Source organism: Petaurus breviceps, unplaced genomic scaffold, assembly GCF_028583685.1.
Source record: "Petaurus breviceps papuanus isolate PSGF00001 unplaced genomic scaffold, PetGlider_PUasm1.0 171, whole genome shotgun sequence".
Classification (NCBI taxonomy): Eukaryota; Metazoa; Chordata; class Mammalia; order Diprotodontia; family Petauridae; genus Petaurus; species Petaurus breviceps.
Window position 1 is genome coordinate 3,101,624 of NW_027185754.1, and position 12,374 is coordinate 3,113,997.

Genomic DNA, 12,374 nt, shown 5'->3' on the forward strand with positions numbered 1-12,374 from the left:
ACAGAGATAATGAGTGGAGGAAGAATAAGAGATAAGAGGATGAAAATGTTGGGCACGAGGGGAGGGGGGGGAAGGAGAGAGGGAGGGAGAGAAAAGAGTCCTAAAGCCTAAAGTCAGGTGGAAAATAAGGGGATTCTGTAATGCTAACGAAAAAAAATATCAGTCATGTTGAGTGACATTTTTTAAATCCAGGCATCTTCTCTGGGACGCGATATTATCTGACTGTCACGGAATGTGACAGGACTGGGCCGCCTGGCTGGTGTGAGGGGGCAGGACTGTGTGCGGGATTCTGCAAGAGTCTGAGGGTGGGCGGGTTAGAAGGAAATTAGTGCTCTCCCACGCCAATGTCCCCGTGGGTTATCCAGCGGGTCTCGGCAGGATGCTTAAACTTGGTGGGAGAAGGAAAAAGTTGTGTTGGTTATGGAAGACTGAACTGTATTTCCAAATTACTCATCCAAACCCCAATGTTATCCTCACAAGTCAGGTTTGTTTCTCTCCTAATTAGGATAATTCTTCTGGTGGACTCTCCACTGAGGACACACGCCCCTGTCACTCTGTAGCAAGGAGGTTTCCCGTCACCTCTCTCAGTCACTCAGTTGGAAATTCAAAAACCTGGTAAGAAAACCAGTGAGGGTTAAGAACCGGGCATATTTTCTAGTCCTGGCTAGGTGGTGGCTCGAAATGCCCCCATTCTGCCAGAGGAGAGGAGAGGAGAAAGGAGAGGAGAGGAGAGGAGAGGAGAGGAGAGGAGAGGAGAGGAAAAAATATTCTCAGCTCAATTTAAGTCTCATGGAAAGAGCTTACAACTGTAATTAAATCATTAAATTCTTGTCTACGCTTCACAGAGCGGAGAGAAATTAACTTCCCACCAACCTCATTTTCTATTTGAACATGAAATAATGATTTTCTGCCCGTCTAATTACAAAGCCAACATCTGATCAAGCCGGCATCCAGAGGGGATTATCGCATGCACAAGTATTAGACCTCATTACCAGCTTGAGTGCAAAATTATTACATCTTGTAATTGGATGGCGAGATTTATATACAGATCGGCCCGGTTTCTGTAAGATTGTAATTACAAGCTTCGTTGGTTAGCTACTTATCAGAACTTTGCAGGAAAACAAAACAAATGACTGAGCAGAATGAGCATTTCATTAACCTGTAACCCGACCACGGGGGAAGCGATGTAGCGCTCCTGTCGGCTTTCGGGAGCACGGGGAGCTCCAGCCAGGCCGCGCGGGGCCCGCTGGACAGCTGAGAGTAGGCGGCCATGGTAGGCCCGCCTATTCCATTCTGCTGCTTATCCCGAGTCACAGTCTGGTTAGGTAGGGGCTTTGCTCTCTCGAGACATGCAGGCAACAGTGAGGAGGGTTAAAGTAGCGAGTAGAAATCAGCGGAAGGGACAGGAATTTTGGGTTCCTGAAAAGGCAGAGTGTCTGAGAGTGGGAGGGGATGGGATGGGGAGACCGAGGGACCGTGGCGCTGGAAATTCCCGGGACCGAGAAGCCTGAGGCTAGCTTAGTCCTGGGCCTGAAAGCCAACAGTCAGCCGAAGATGGAAGGGAGATATGACTGAGCAAACCCCACTGGCCAAGGGTGGTATGCCTATATAGTCTGGTTTTTTTTTCCTTTTTGTCTTCTAATACACACACTCTCTCTTTCACATAAGTGTGTGTATACCTAATGTATGTGTCTGCATGCTTAGATATGACATTATTTCATCCTCCAAAATACCCCCCCCCCATATATGTGTTCTTTTCTTTCTGCATCTGCCCAAGATATTACTCTTGGAGACAATCTGTGAGCAAAATTAATCTAGCCATAAACTCGAACTTCTGAGTGCTCATCACTGACGCTGGATCGACCATAGGTATCCACGATAGGTATCCACGCTGTCTTCAGTTTGTACGTGGGGTATGGTCTTCTTCCCCTCCATTGCCAACTGAACAACTAGTCTGTCCAAGTGCTAGGTACGTAGTGACTCTACTACCTCCAGAATGTGTGCCAGCAGCTGTCCTAGGGGAGGGAAAGGGAAGGAAAGGGGGGCATCTTGTCAAGCCTCAGGAAGAAGTTGCTTCCCTCATAGCTCCCCTTTTCACTTTGCAAGGAGAAGTCTACCCCCACTGAGGTGTAGAATGGAGTCTCATCAGTAGCGGCTGGGGGTGAGGGAGAGGGAAGGGGGTGAGGAGAAATCGAGGTTAGAGGAGAATAGTTCTTAGTTCTCAGAGTTCCGGGTAGGCTTCGATTAGCGGGTTGGGAACGAATGTATTGGGGAGAGGAGAGGATGCTTCAGGATCTAGTCCTTCTAATCTTCCCTGCCCCCACCCCGTCCCCCACCTTCCTCTCTCTCATTTGCTGCACGGACAGATCAATGAAGGATCGATGCAGAAGAATCTATCAGAGTTGTATTCTTTTTTCCCCTCCTCACAATATGGAATTTAATGTCAAGGTGTGTAATTCAGGCTCCTAGTGAACGGTTCAAGCTCCCCGAATCTCATCCCGAGGTGACCAAGATACCAAGGCCCTTACAATTGAGGCTCCTGTTTTGATGTGGCAGAGTTAATGAGGGAAAGGATTTGGACCAAATCACTGGATTTGGTCTCCAGAAGGTGACATTGGGGTCAGGTCTCAGTGCTGGGTCTTCTTCATACAGTGTTTCCTCCTCTTCCAGGCCGTGCTTCCTGTCCCACTGCTGGAAGTTTAGCCGGAAACGAAATCGGGCGCCGGGGTGCCGTAGCAGAGTGTGCTTGATGATCATGGAGACAACTCTACATTTGAGGTGGCTCTGGGACCGGAAATGGCCTGACCCGAGGACCAAAGCCCGAGGCTCCAGACCCTAAAGACATCCTCACGCCCCCGCCTCTACCTATCCCTCTTCTTTCGGCCTGTTCATTGCTTTTGTTCTGATGATTCTGCGGAATTTCTATTTTCTTAACAATCAGACACCACTGAAAATGTACAGGGACCAGAAAAACCATGGGTTGAGAAACTGAGAGAGGTGGTTGGAGGGACAGACGGTAAATGCCACTCTCTCTGTGTTGGGTACCACCCTCTGCCCTGTGCGAAATTCCTTATCCTGGCGCTGAGGTCTTTGTCACTAGGGGCTGGGGCCGCGGGCAACCAGGAACCAGGATCCGTCAGACAGATGGACACCAGGAAGGAACCGGAGCTCTAGTGGAATTAAAAATCAATAACCCAATCAGGAAAGTGGCGGCCAAGTTTCCGCCTCCTCATTTACCGAAGGGGATAGGGAATGAAGGTGGAGGAATAAAGATTAGTTGCTCTCTCTCCCTGCCCGGAATTAAAAAGTATCAAGTCCCAGAATTGCTAGCGGCGCTATAGAGAGGAGTTTAATGAGATTAGCGACGTTCCTTTGGATTTCCCTAACCCGATTCGGGGAATTTTAATCCAGGGGTTTGGTTGTGCTCTAATCTGCGGGAATCAAGAACCAAGGGGAGGGGGCATAGAGATTTCAGATTTCATTTCTGAATACGACAATTCCAAGAAATATAATCGAAATCTCGGCCTCTCTGAACACGGAGTAGTCCGAGATGGGTCAGTGTGGTTCATAGGGAAACCGGAGAGAAAAACGCTTAGGGAGAGAACCGCGGGGGCGCTGGGATCGAAAGGGAGAGAATAGACCAAAAGGAAAATACTAACTTTAGAACTTCCACAGATGTTATTCCAAAACTCTTCGTCGGCCCACAAAGGGGTCCTGCTTTCACATCCCATACCTTTGCCCCAAATTCTCGTACCAGGTATCCAGAAGGGCTTCCCCGGACACTACAGCCTGAAGGCCTCTCTCCTCCCAAGAATCAATCGCCTCCAACCCCTAGGAGTTTAGGCCCCGCGGTACTAGGGGGGTGGGAGTGGGGGTGGGGGGCGAGAACCCGCGTTAATTTTCTAATTAGAGATTCGCACTCGGTTACAAAGGCGTTAATGAGGGTAATTTAGGGGCAGCTCTCCAGCGGTTTTGCCCCGCCCCGGCGGGGGAGGTGGAGGCGGGATTGTGCTCCCGCCCCAAATCAGCAGTTTAATTTGGCTCGGCCTTTCCTTTTGAAGTGACTAGGCGAATTGCGGCTCTTTGAAGCCCAGATTAGGACGAAATTACTACCCTCCCTCTCATCCCCTTTAGAATTCATTCCTGGCCCGAAATACTGCACTGGGGTGGGGGTGGAGGTGAAGGTGCTGAGAGGAGGCCCTGGCTGGAAAAGGGACAGGGAGAAATAACCCTCCATGATACCAGTCTCATCCTCACAGCTTCCAAACAACCAAATCTACTAAAAATCTAACAAACTGGGATATTTCCCCATTTATACAGTAACCCTTCCTCCAACCCCGGGGTAGGTGAGAATGCGGGAGGGAGGAGGAGCTCATTGCACTCTTATTTATTAAACTTCCCATGTGCTCCCCAGGATAAACGTTTCCTTGCCCTCGTCCCCACCCCCTCCCAATCACATCTCTCCGCTCTTTAGAGAAGGGGCGGGAGAAGGACTCTTGCCCCCCGCGGTACATCCGCACGGGGCAGGGCTCACCCTACTGTAACAAGCACCCGGGATTGGCGATCTCCGAAAGGAGACAGGAGAGAAAGTCGAATAAGCGAGCGAGACGTCAGGCCAGAGATTTGGGGAAGGGAGAGGGAGGGGGAAGAGTGAGGGACACATACACCGCATACACACAACACCCTTAGTGACCACAAACCCCGAGCAGAGGTGGGGAGTATCAGCCAAAGAGCTGTAGCAAAGTGGGGGGGGGCGAGAGAAAGGGGGGGAGAACACACAGAAAGAAGAAAAAGAGGGTGCCGAGGAAGTAAGGAAGAGGAGGGAGAAGAAGAGAGGGGAGAGAGGAGCCTGGGAAAAGAGAAATCGGAGATATTGAGAGAGGAGAGGAGAGAGTAGAGAACTGAGGGGGGGAAAGGAGAGCTGGAGAGGAGGGGCTTGCGGCAAAGTAGAAATGTCAATCAGCGCCGGGAGCCCCGGTAATCTCCGCCAATCTGTTAGGACCTGACCTGGCTCTGAGCCGCTGCCGCCGCTGCCGCCGCGGAACAGATCAATAGGGGAGCGCGGAGTGGAGCGCAGCGCAGGGCAGCGCAGTGCGGGAGTCAGTTCCCGCGCCCGAAGCCCCCAGCCCCCGATGCCTGCGGGAGCCCGCGGGCGGCGCTGAGCAGGGCGGCCCCGGGGGCCGGCCCCCGGCTCCGTCCGCCCTCCCACCCCTCCCCCAGGTCCCCGGCTGCACCATGTCCTTTCCTCAGCTCGGATACCAGTACATCCGCCCTCTCTACCCGCCAGAGCGTCCTGGGGCCGGAGGCGGCGGCGGCGGCGCTGGTGGTGGTGGTGGCACTGGCGGGGCGGGCGGAGGAGCCAGTGGAGGGGCCCGGAGTGGCCCGGGCGGCGGGGCCACAGAGCTGGCAGCCTCCGGGACTCTGTCCAATGTGCTCTCCTCTATGTACGGAGTAGGAGCGCCCTACGCAGCCGCCGCTGCAGCGGCAGCTGCAGCCCAGGGCTACGGTGCTTTTCTGCCCTACACCACTGAACTGCCCATCTTCCCGCAGCTGGTAAGCGCAGCCCGGGGAGCCAACGGGACCCAGAGGCTGGGGTCGGGAATGGGGGGGTGGGTGTGGATTTAGCAGATTGCTGGGTACTATGGGTGCGGGGGCTGAGGATCCAGAAGTGCACGGGTATACCAGGGCACATGGGAATGGGAAAGGGTGTACAGACTAGGAGCGCAGAAGGTGTCTCACCCCTGCACCCTCCGCGCGTGTCCCCTCCCTCGTGTTTGCACAGGGTGCGCAGTATGAGTTAAAGGAGAGCCCAGGAGTGCAGCATCCTGCCGCAGCCGCCGCCTTCCCGCACCCCCACGCAGCCTTCTACCCTTACGGCCAGTACCAGTTCGGTGATCCGTCCCGTCCCAAAAACGCTACTCGGGAGAGCACTAGTACGCTGAAGGCCTGGCTCAATGAGCACCGAAAGAACCCGTACCCCACCAAAGGCGAGAAGATCATGTTGGCAATCATTACCAAGATGACTCTCACCCAGGTCTCCACCTGGTTCGCCAATGCTAGGAGGCGCCTCAAGAAGGAGAACAAAATGACCTGGGCACCCCGAAGTCGAACGGACGAGGAGGGCAATGCATATGGCAGTGAAAGAGAGGAAGACGAGGAAGAGGACGAAGAAGATAGCAAACGAGACCTGGAACTAGAAGAGGAAGACTTAGGTGGGGAGGAGGAAGACGCGGGGGGCGAGGGCCTGGGCGAGGAGGAGGAGGACGAGGAGATAGACCTGGAGAATTTAGACGGAACAGTCTCGGGATCCGAGTTGTCGCTGGTCACCGCAGCCCGGCGAGATGCGGACCTCAGCCTGGGGACCATTTCGGACGCTAAGAATAGCGACTCGGAGGACGGTTCTGAGGGCTTCGAGGAGAGACCGCCTCCGGTCTTACCCTTAGCCCCAGCTCCACCGCCTGCGGGTCCAATGCCCCCGTCTACTCCCTCTCCTCCAACTGGCTTGGATCCTTGCGTTCCGGCCCCAGCTCCACCTTCCACATTGCAGAAACCCAAAATCTGGTCTCTGGCGGAGACTGCCACTAGTCCAGACAACCCGCGCCGCTCTCCGTCTGGCGCCGGGGGCTCTCCCCCGGGAGCAGCAGCCGCACCACCACCAGCCCTGCAGTTAGCCCCCGCTGCCGCAGCAGCCGCCGCGGCCGCGGCTCACAGACTAGTCACCGGGCCTCTGGGCAAGTTTCCCCCGTGGACCAACAGGCCATTTCCGGGCCCACCTCCCGCCCCCCGTCCGCACCCTCTCTCCCTACTCAGTTCGGGTCCCCCGCATCTGCTGGGGCTACCAGGCCCTCCAGGTCCCTCTTCTGCCGCCGCCTTCGTCCGGCCTGCGGAGCCTGAAGGCGGAACAGGTGATTATTGAGCGTCTGAGAAGAGTGGCAGGGGACAGGCTACGGGAGGAAACTGTGGGGTTTTGTAAGGAAACCACCCTGGAATGGGAGTCTTGAACCCTTGAACAGATCCCTGGGCTAGGCGGGGGAGTCAGACCCAGGTCCCGCTTAGCACCTTAACTCGGATTCCTCACGTCCCTAGCACACAGCTCTAAAAGGCCGTTTTTTCCTTCCCTCCTAGATCGCTCTAGTGCCTTGGAAGTAGAGAAAAAGTTACTAAAGACAGCTTTCCAGCCCGTGCCCAGGCGGTAAGAGACCCTACTGGGAAAAGGGGGAGGGCAGTAGGAGTACTGTGACACACATACACCCAGGGGAAAGAAAAAAGGGACCACAGGAAGCTTTTTTGGAGGAGGGGCATACTGCTTCGAGGCACTTCCATCGGGAAACGTGCATTTAGCTTCCAAAGAACCAGATCTACCCCTTTTCCTCTCCCTTAGCCCTGGGTCTCCCTTACACCCACCTAAAAATCACCAGATTTTTGAGATCTTGTTTAAGCAGCCTGGGGAACCGAAACCGCGGCGGACACCAGGCCGGGACTTCTTTCTTGCCCAGTTCGGGAAAGCAGGTCCCCGAACTGTGCAACGCCCCCCTTTCCTTCCGGTTCCCCGAATGGAGGACAACGAGGGAGGATGGAAGGGCACAGGGCCTCGGGCTTGGTCACTGGGCCCTGGGTTTGGCCTCACTGGGTTTGGCCTCAGCCCATGACCTAAGGAACATTTTTTTTCCCGTTATGGTTCCGGGTCGATGTCTGTGTGATATATACATATACAAATAAATTATGATATACAGCATTTTAAATTTGAATCCTTCTCCTCCCGTGAGAGCGGGCCGGGGATTCCCATCCCAGGCCCATTTAATCATGCCTCCTTGTGCTGTCTCTCTCTTTCTTCCAGGCCCCAGAACCATCTGGACGCGGCCCTGGTTTTATCGGCGCTCTCATCATCTTAGTTCCCCCTCCCGTTTTTTAAATTTTGTTGTAATGATTGTAAAAAAAAAAATATCGCTCTGTATAGTTATGACTTGTAAGCATGTCCGTGTATGAAAAACTAAACAAAACTAAACAAAAAAGAGGGAAAAAAAAACTCCAACCATCCCACCCTTCTTCTCTTTGCCCCCTCCCAACCCAGACCGCTTCTGTGCTCTCCTCGAGATTAGCTGAGTTTGTAAGGTTATTGGGGGAGGGGGGAACGGGGAGTCCAGTGAGAATTAGGTGTGTCGAATTTTTTTTGTATATACAGTAAAAAAAATGTACATATGTGTGAACCAAATTGTACAACAAAGTTATCTATTTTTGGCTAAATAAATGAGCTGATGCCACTTTGACTATACCTGTGCCTGTCTGGTCCTAGGACGAATTTGTTTTTCTGGGTGTTTTTTGAGTCCTGAAACCCTGTGAGAGAGAAGAGAGATGAGATTTAAACCAAGAAACTCAAGAGATTCGGGAAGAGGAAGAGATGGGTCAAAGGACGAGAAAAGACAACTGAAAAAGACAAGGAAGGAGAGATACAGGGAAACAGAAACGCAAGAAAACTGTGGAAATAGAGGCAGGGGACCATAGAACAAGGAGCCTAGAAGATCTAGAAAACTTGGCCGAGAGGTTCGTTCAGGATGTATTTGTGTCAAACTAGGGCAACCAGTCTGGGTAGGGTCTTAAGGTAACAAAGATGGAGGGAGGGGGAATGAAAGGAAAGCTCTGTGTGTGTGTGTGTGTGTGTTGTGTTGTGTTGTGTTGTGTGCGTACGTGCGCACAATGTCACTATGAAAGGAAAGAGGGGTGGGGGTATTTCTTTATAATGTGTGTCCCCATGTCGGACCATTCCTCCGAAGCTAAGGTTCCCGGTACTAAAACCCAGAAACCACTGGAAGTGGTGACTTCAGAGGGATCTGAGGGGTGACTGAGCCGGGAAACTGTCTACAACTGGGATGGGGTGGGGGCCTGGGGGAGGAAGCTGGGGAATTTTGGGGCAGGAGCTCCCCCTACAGGAGAAAAATGCCCTCTTGCCTTGTCTTTTTGCCCTTCTCCTGCCGGCCTGAGTGCCTCGCCCCGTCTTGGTCGGACTTTCTCCTTTTCCTCCGTCTTCGCCTTCTTTGACTTGAGATCAGAAAACGAGATGGTCTGACCACCCCTGCCTGTGGAGGCGGACATCAGGCGGGGAGAACTATGTTCTTTTGGCACCTTTATTTTCGGTACAGAAAACTTTGAGCAGCCAGAAATTGGGTTTACAGTGACCTGAAGAATTCACCCCCAAACCGGGGTTTGTGCGAATTATCCGGGTCACCGAGGCTGTTTTGGAAGTCGTTTCCGAAACCGAGAGGTCGAACGGCCTCATTTTCACGACTCATTTTCACCCTCTTGCGAAGAGGGCACTGGACTGGAGACGCACCGGGCAGAGCCTTGACCCTGCGAGCAAGCGACGCGGATGTGCGGGGAGGGGAGAGACGTGGAACAGGGACGGAAAAAATCGGGGCTCTGTGGCCATACCTAACAAGGTGCTAAACTGTGGGAGAAGGGAGACCCCCCCCTCGTGGGGAGGAAAGGAGAAGCTGGGGCGAAGGGCAGAGAAATTCGGGGAGCGAGTCTGTCTCTTTCGTTCCGGGCTGTGCGCCATCCGATCGTTTTCTTCTGCTAGTGTTGAATAAGGCAAACTGTAGGCAGCCAGATGCCTGGGACTCGAAGAGGGGAGTGGGGCCTTCGAGGTGGGTAATGTTCTGATTTGGGAAAAGAACGAGCCTGGGCTTTTTCTTCTTCTTTTCTTTTTCAGAGAGCTATCTCACCATGCCAGACGGAAAATAAATCGGGTCTAACCGCCTGTTTCTGCCTAGAGCCCTCTCACTGTCTTTTTCCTTTTGTCTACTGTATGTGTTTTGGGGGTTTCTCTAAGATGCTTCGTGTTTCTTTATAGATCCAGAGTTGTTCATCCCCCTGATATACTTCTACTAGGGCTACACCCTGGAAGATCTTGGGTCCAATCGTGGCCTTGCTGTTCCCTTCGAATTTTCCCATGGGCGTCAGTTTTAGGTGATAAACTAGGGTTTGGAGTATGATGGAAGGAAGAGGGTCTATTCCACACACCATCTACCCAATCTTGAGTTCTAGGCTAGAGGGAAGGAACCAGGGTGAGAAAAGGAACCTGGGTGAGGAAAGGAGGGAGACTTCGGAACTGTAAAAGGAGCTTTTGCTAAGGGGTGGTTTTCTCAGCCTACCCTTTTCCAGTCTGGGGAGATGAGAGCGGCCAGTCATACCTAAAAGGATGCTAAAGTGGGAAAGCTGTCTCTCAGGGGATAGGAGTAGATGAGGGAGAAAGAAATAAAATCATTCTGGAAGAGGGAAAGCAACCTACTGAATGTCCAGGTTGGTTACAGAGGCTCCCAAAAAGATAGTTCTAATTTAAATTTAAATTTCTGGACTTTTTTTTTTCTAACCACATTCCTCAGATTTAGGTCCATAGAAATACAGGCCCACTCCTCTGTATCAGATGTGTAAAAACCAGGTTTCTAATTTCAGAGGATAGAGAGGTGAGAAGCTGAGATAAGAATAGGATCCCAGATGGGGAAAGGAAATTTCCAGGGCCCAATAGCCAAAGAGCTAGATTTCGGATCCAAGTTTAAAATTGTCAGAGGAAAGAGGTTTGTTTGTTTTTTAATCACCTGGGACATTAAAGGAGTTGAAAAGCCAAGAGTAACTTGGAACCAGGACTTAGGATTCAATCTTCTTTTCGTCTTATATTCTGGAGATTATTATTCAGTGAAAAATACAGACCCCTAACAAGATAGGTTCCTTTCCCATTTGGTAGGGAATTGGGATGTTTTAGATTAGTTAATGAATGTAAACATTAGAATGGTTGGTATGTTTCCAGACTAGGAGGTTTATAAACTAGAAAGAAGAGACTGTCCTGATGAAATAGTTTCTCTTCTTTTTTTTTAAATACAATTTAGTTGTAGATTTGTTTTATTACATCTATTTCATTGGGTTTTTCAGTTCATGTGCCTTTCTCACTTTGCTTTCCCTTTTTTCCTGATTTTTTTTTAACTTGCTGTGTTCTTAGGGGCTTCAGCAACTCAAGTTATTCCTGGGTGTTGATCCCTAAAATTTAAAAGGAAAACAACAAAAGAGAGGTATCATTCTTAGTACTGATTAAGCCTAAATTAGAAATAAAATATGTCAATCACTCTGTCTGGAATGGGTCCCTGCTGTCTGGGCTGGTTATGCAAAGCACACTAAGGTATATAGGGATAATCAATTAGGTCAGGGGAAGGAGTATGTGTCACTTGCTTCCCTCATTATCTCCATGGAGTAGACAGAGTAGGGGATGCATGTCACTAGGGCTAGGGAGCCAGAGGAGAATAAAATTATCTCCCTAAGTGATTGGCCACCTCTGGGACAAGAACATTAACATGTTAAAATTGAATTTATTTTCAAGGAGAACTGGGAAGGAAGCAGGATCTAATCCCCTGCCCATGCCAGAGAGAAAACCCAAAGGGGTCAGGCAGTTCTTAGTCCACAGACGGCTCCAGGGAGAAGTGGAAAGGTTACAATCATTATGGCCCCTTAGCCCCATGGCCCAATAAAAGGGGAGGAAGGGAGAGGGAATAGTCATTAAGCAGGCATCTCACCAGGGGAATAACAGAACAGTATCCCCTTCTTGAGAGTTAGTTCCCCATCATGATCCAGTCAGCTTTCATCAGGACCACTACCCCAGGAGGATCATAAGGAACCATTCATCTTAGACTGGTTAGTATTCTAGAAAAATCAGAGGGACTCATTGAGTGAGTACTATCCCCACGCCCTAACCTTCTAGAACTAGGATTTTTGGTGTTTGGAGATTCTATCAGGAATTCAATTTGGAACTATATCCATCTGGAAATTCATTTCCTAGCCCAGAAAGATAACTCTAGCTATACAGTGTCAAACGTCCCAATGAAAACTGGAAAACAAAGTGGATTTACATGGAGACATGAGTTATTATTTACGTTATAATGCCTTTGAGTTTTACAAGGTGCCTTCCTCACATGAACCCTGAGGTAAGCTAAGTAATGCTTCCTTTATTATCTCCGTTTTACAGATGAAGAAAGCAGAAGCACCAAGTGGTTGAGACTGACCCAAGGTCATACAACTAGTAAATACTAGAGCTAGGATTAAAAAACAGACTGTACTAAATGAATCTGGCATCCTTTCTGCACTACCATACTGCCTAGTAAAAACACATATGCTTAAAAATCTGTATGCTTGGAAATGTGTAGACATGGCCCATATCCAAACTCCAGCATGATTTTACACAAGTAACTCTAGGTCGCTGTTTTCTCCCCTGTAAAATAAGAGTATTGGATTAGATGATTCCTAAGGTCCCTTCCAACTCTGACTTTCTGCTCCTTTGATTAGAACAGAAATGAAACCAAATTATACCCTGGATGCTTCAGTTAACCTGAGTA

At 50.7% G+C, this 12,374-nt stretch overlaps 1 protein-coding gene and 1 long non-coding RNA gene across 5 annotated transcripts; both read left to right on the plus strand.

Moving 5' to 3' along the window:
• The first annotated feature begins 499 nt into the window (after nt 1-499).
• LOC138157048 (uncharacterized) lies at nt 500-3,307 on the plus strand. 4 transcript variants are annotated; one of them, XR_011167281.1, is made up of 2 exons: nt 500-615; nt 2,671-3,307. It is a non-coding gene; the product is annotated as an uncharacterized lncRNA (long non-coding RNA). The 4 variants fall into 4 exon arrangements; XR_011167282.1 differs by lacking the exon at nt 500-615 and adding an exon at nt 1,006-1,325; XR_011167283.1 differs by lacking the exon at nt 500-615 and adding an exon at nt 1,334-1,598.
• A 1,893-nt stretch (nt 3,308-5,200) lies between these two features.
• On the plus strand, nt 5,201-8,272 carry IRX3 (iroquois homeobox 3). The gene is made up of 4 exons (XM_069082467.1): nt 5,201-5,553; nt 5,783-6,905; nt 7,126-7,192; nt 7,838-8,272. Exons 1-4 carry the CDS (start codon nt 5,236-5,238, stop codon nt 7,890-7,892), a joined length of 1,563 nt encoding a protein of 520 aa, XP_068938568.1. The 5' UTR covers nt 5,201-5,235; the 3' UTR covers nt 7,893-8,272.
• The last annotated feature ends 4,102 nt before the right edge of the window (nt 8,273-12,374 follow it).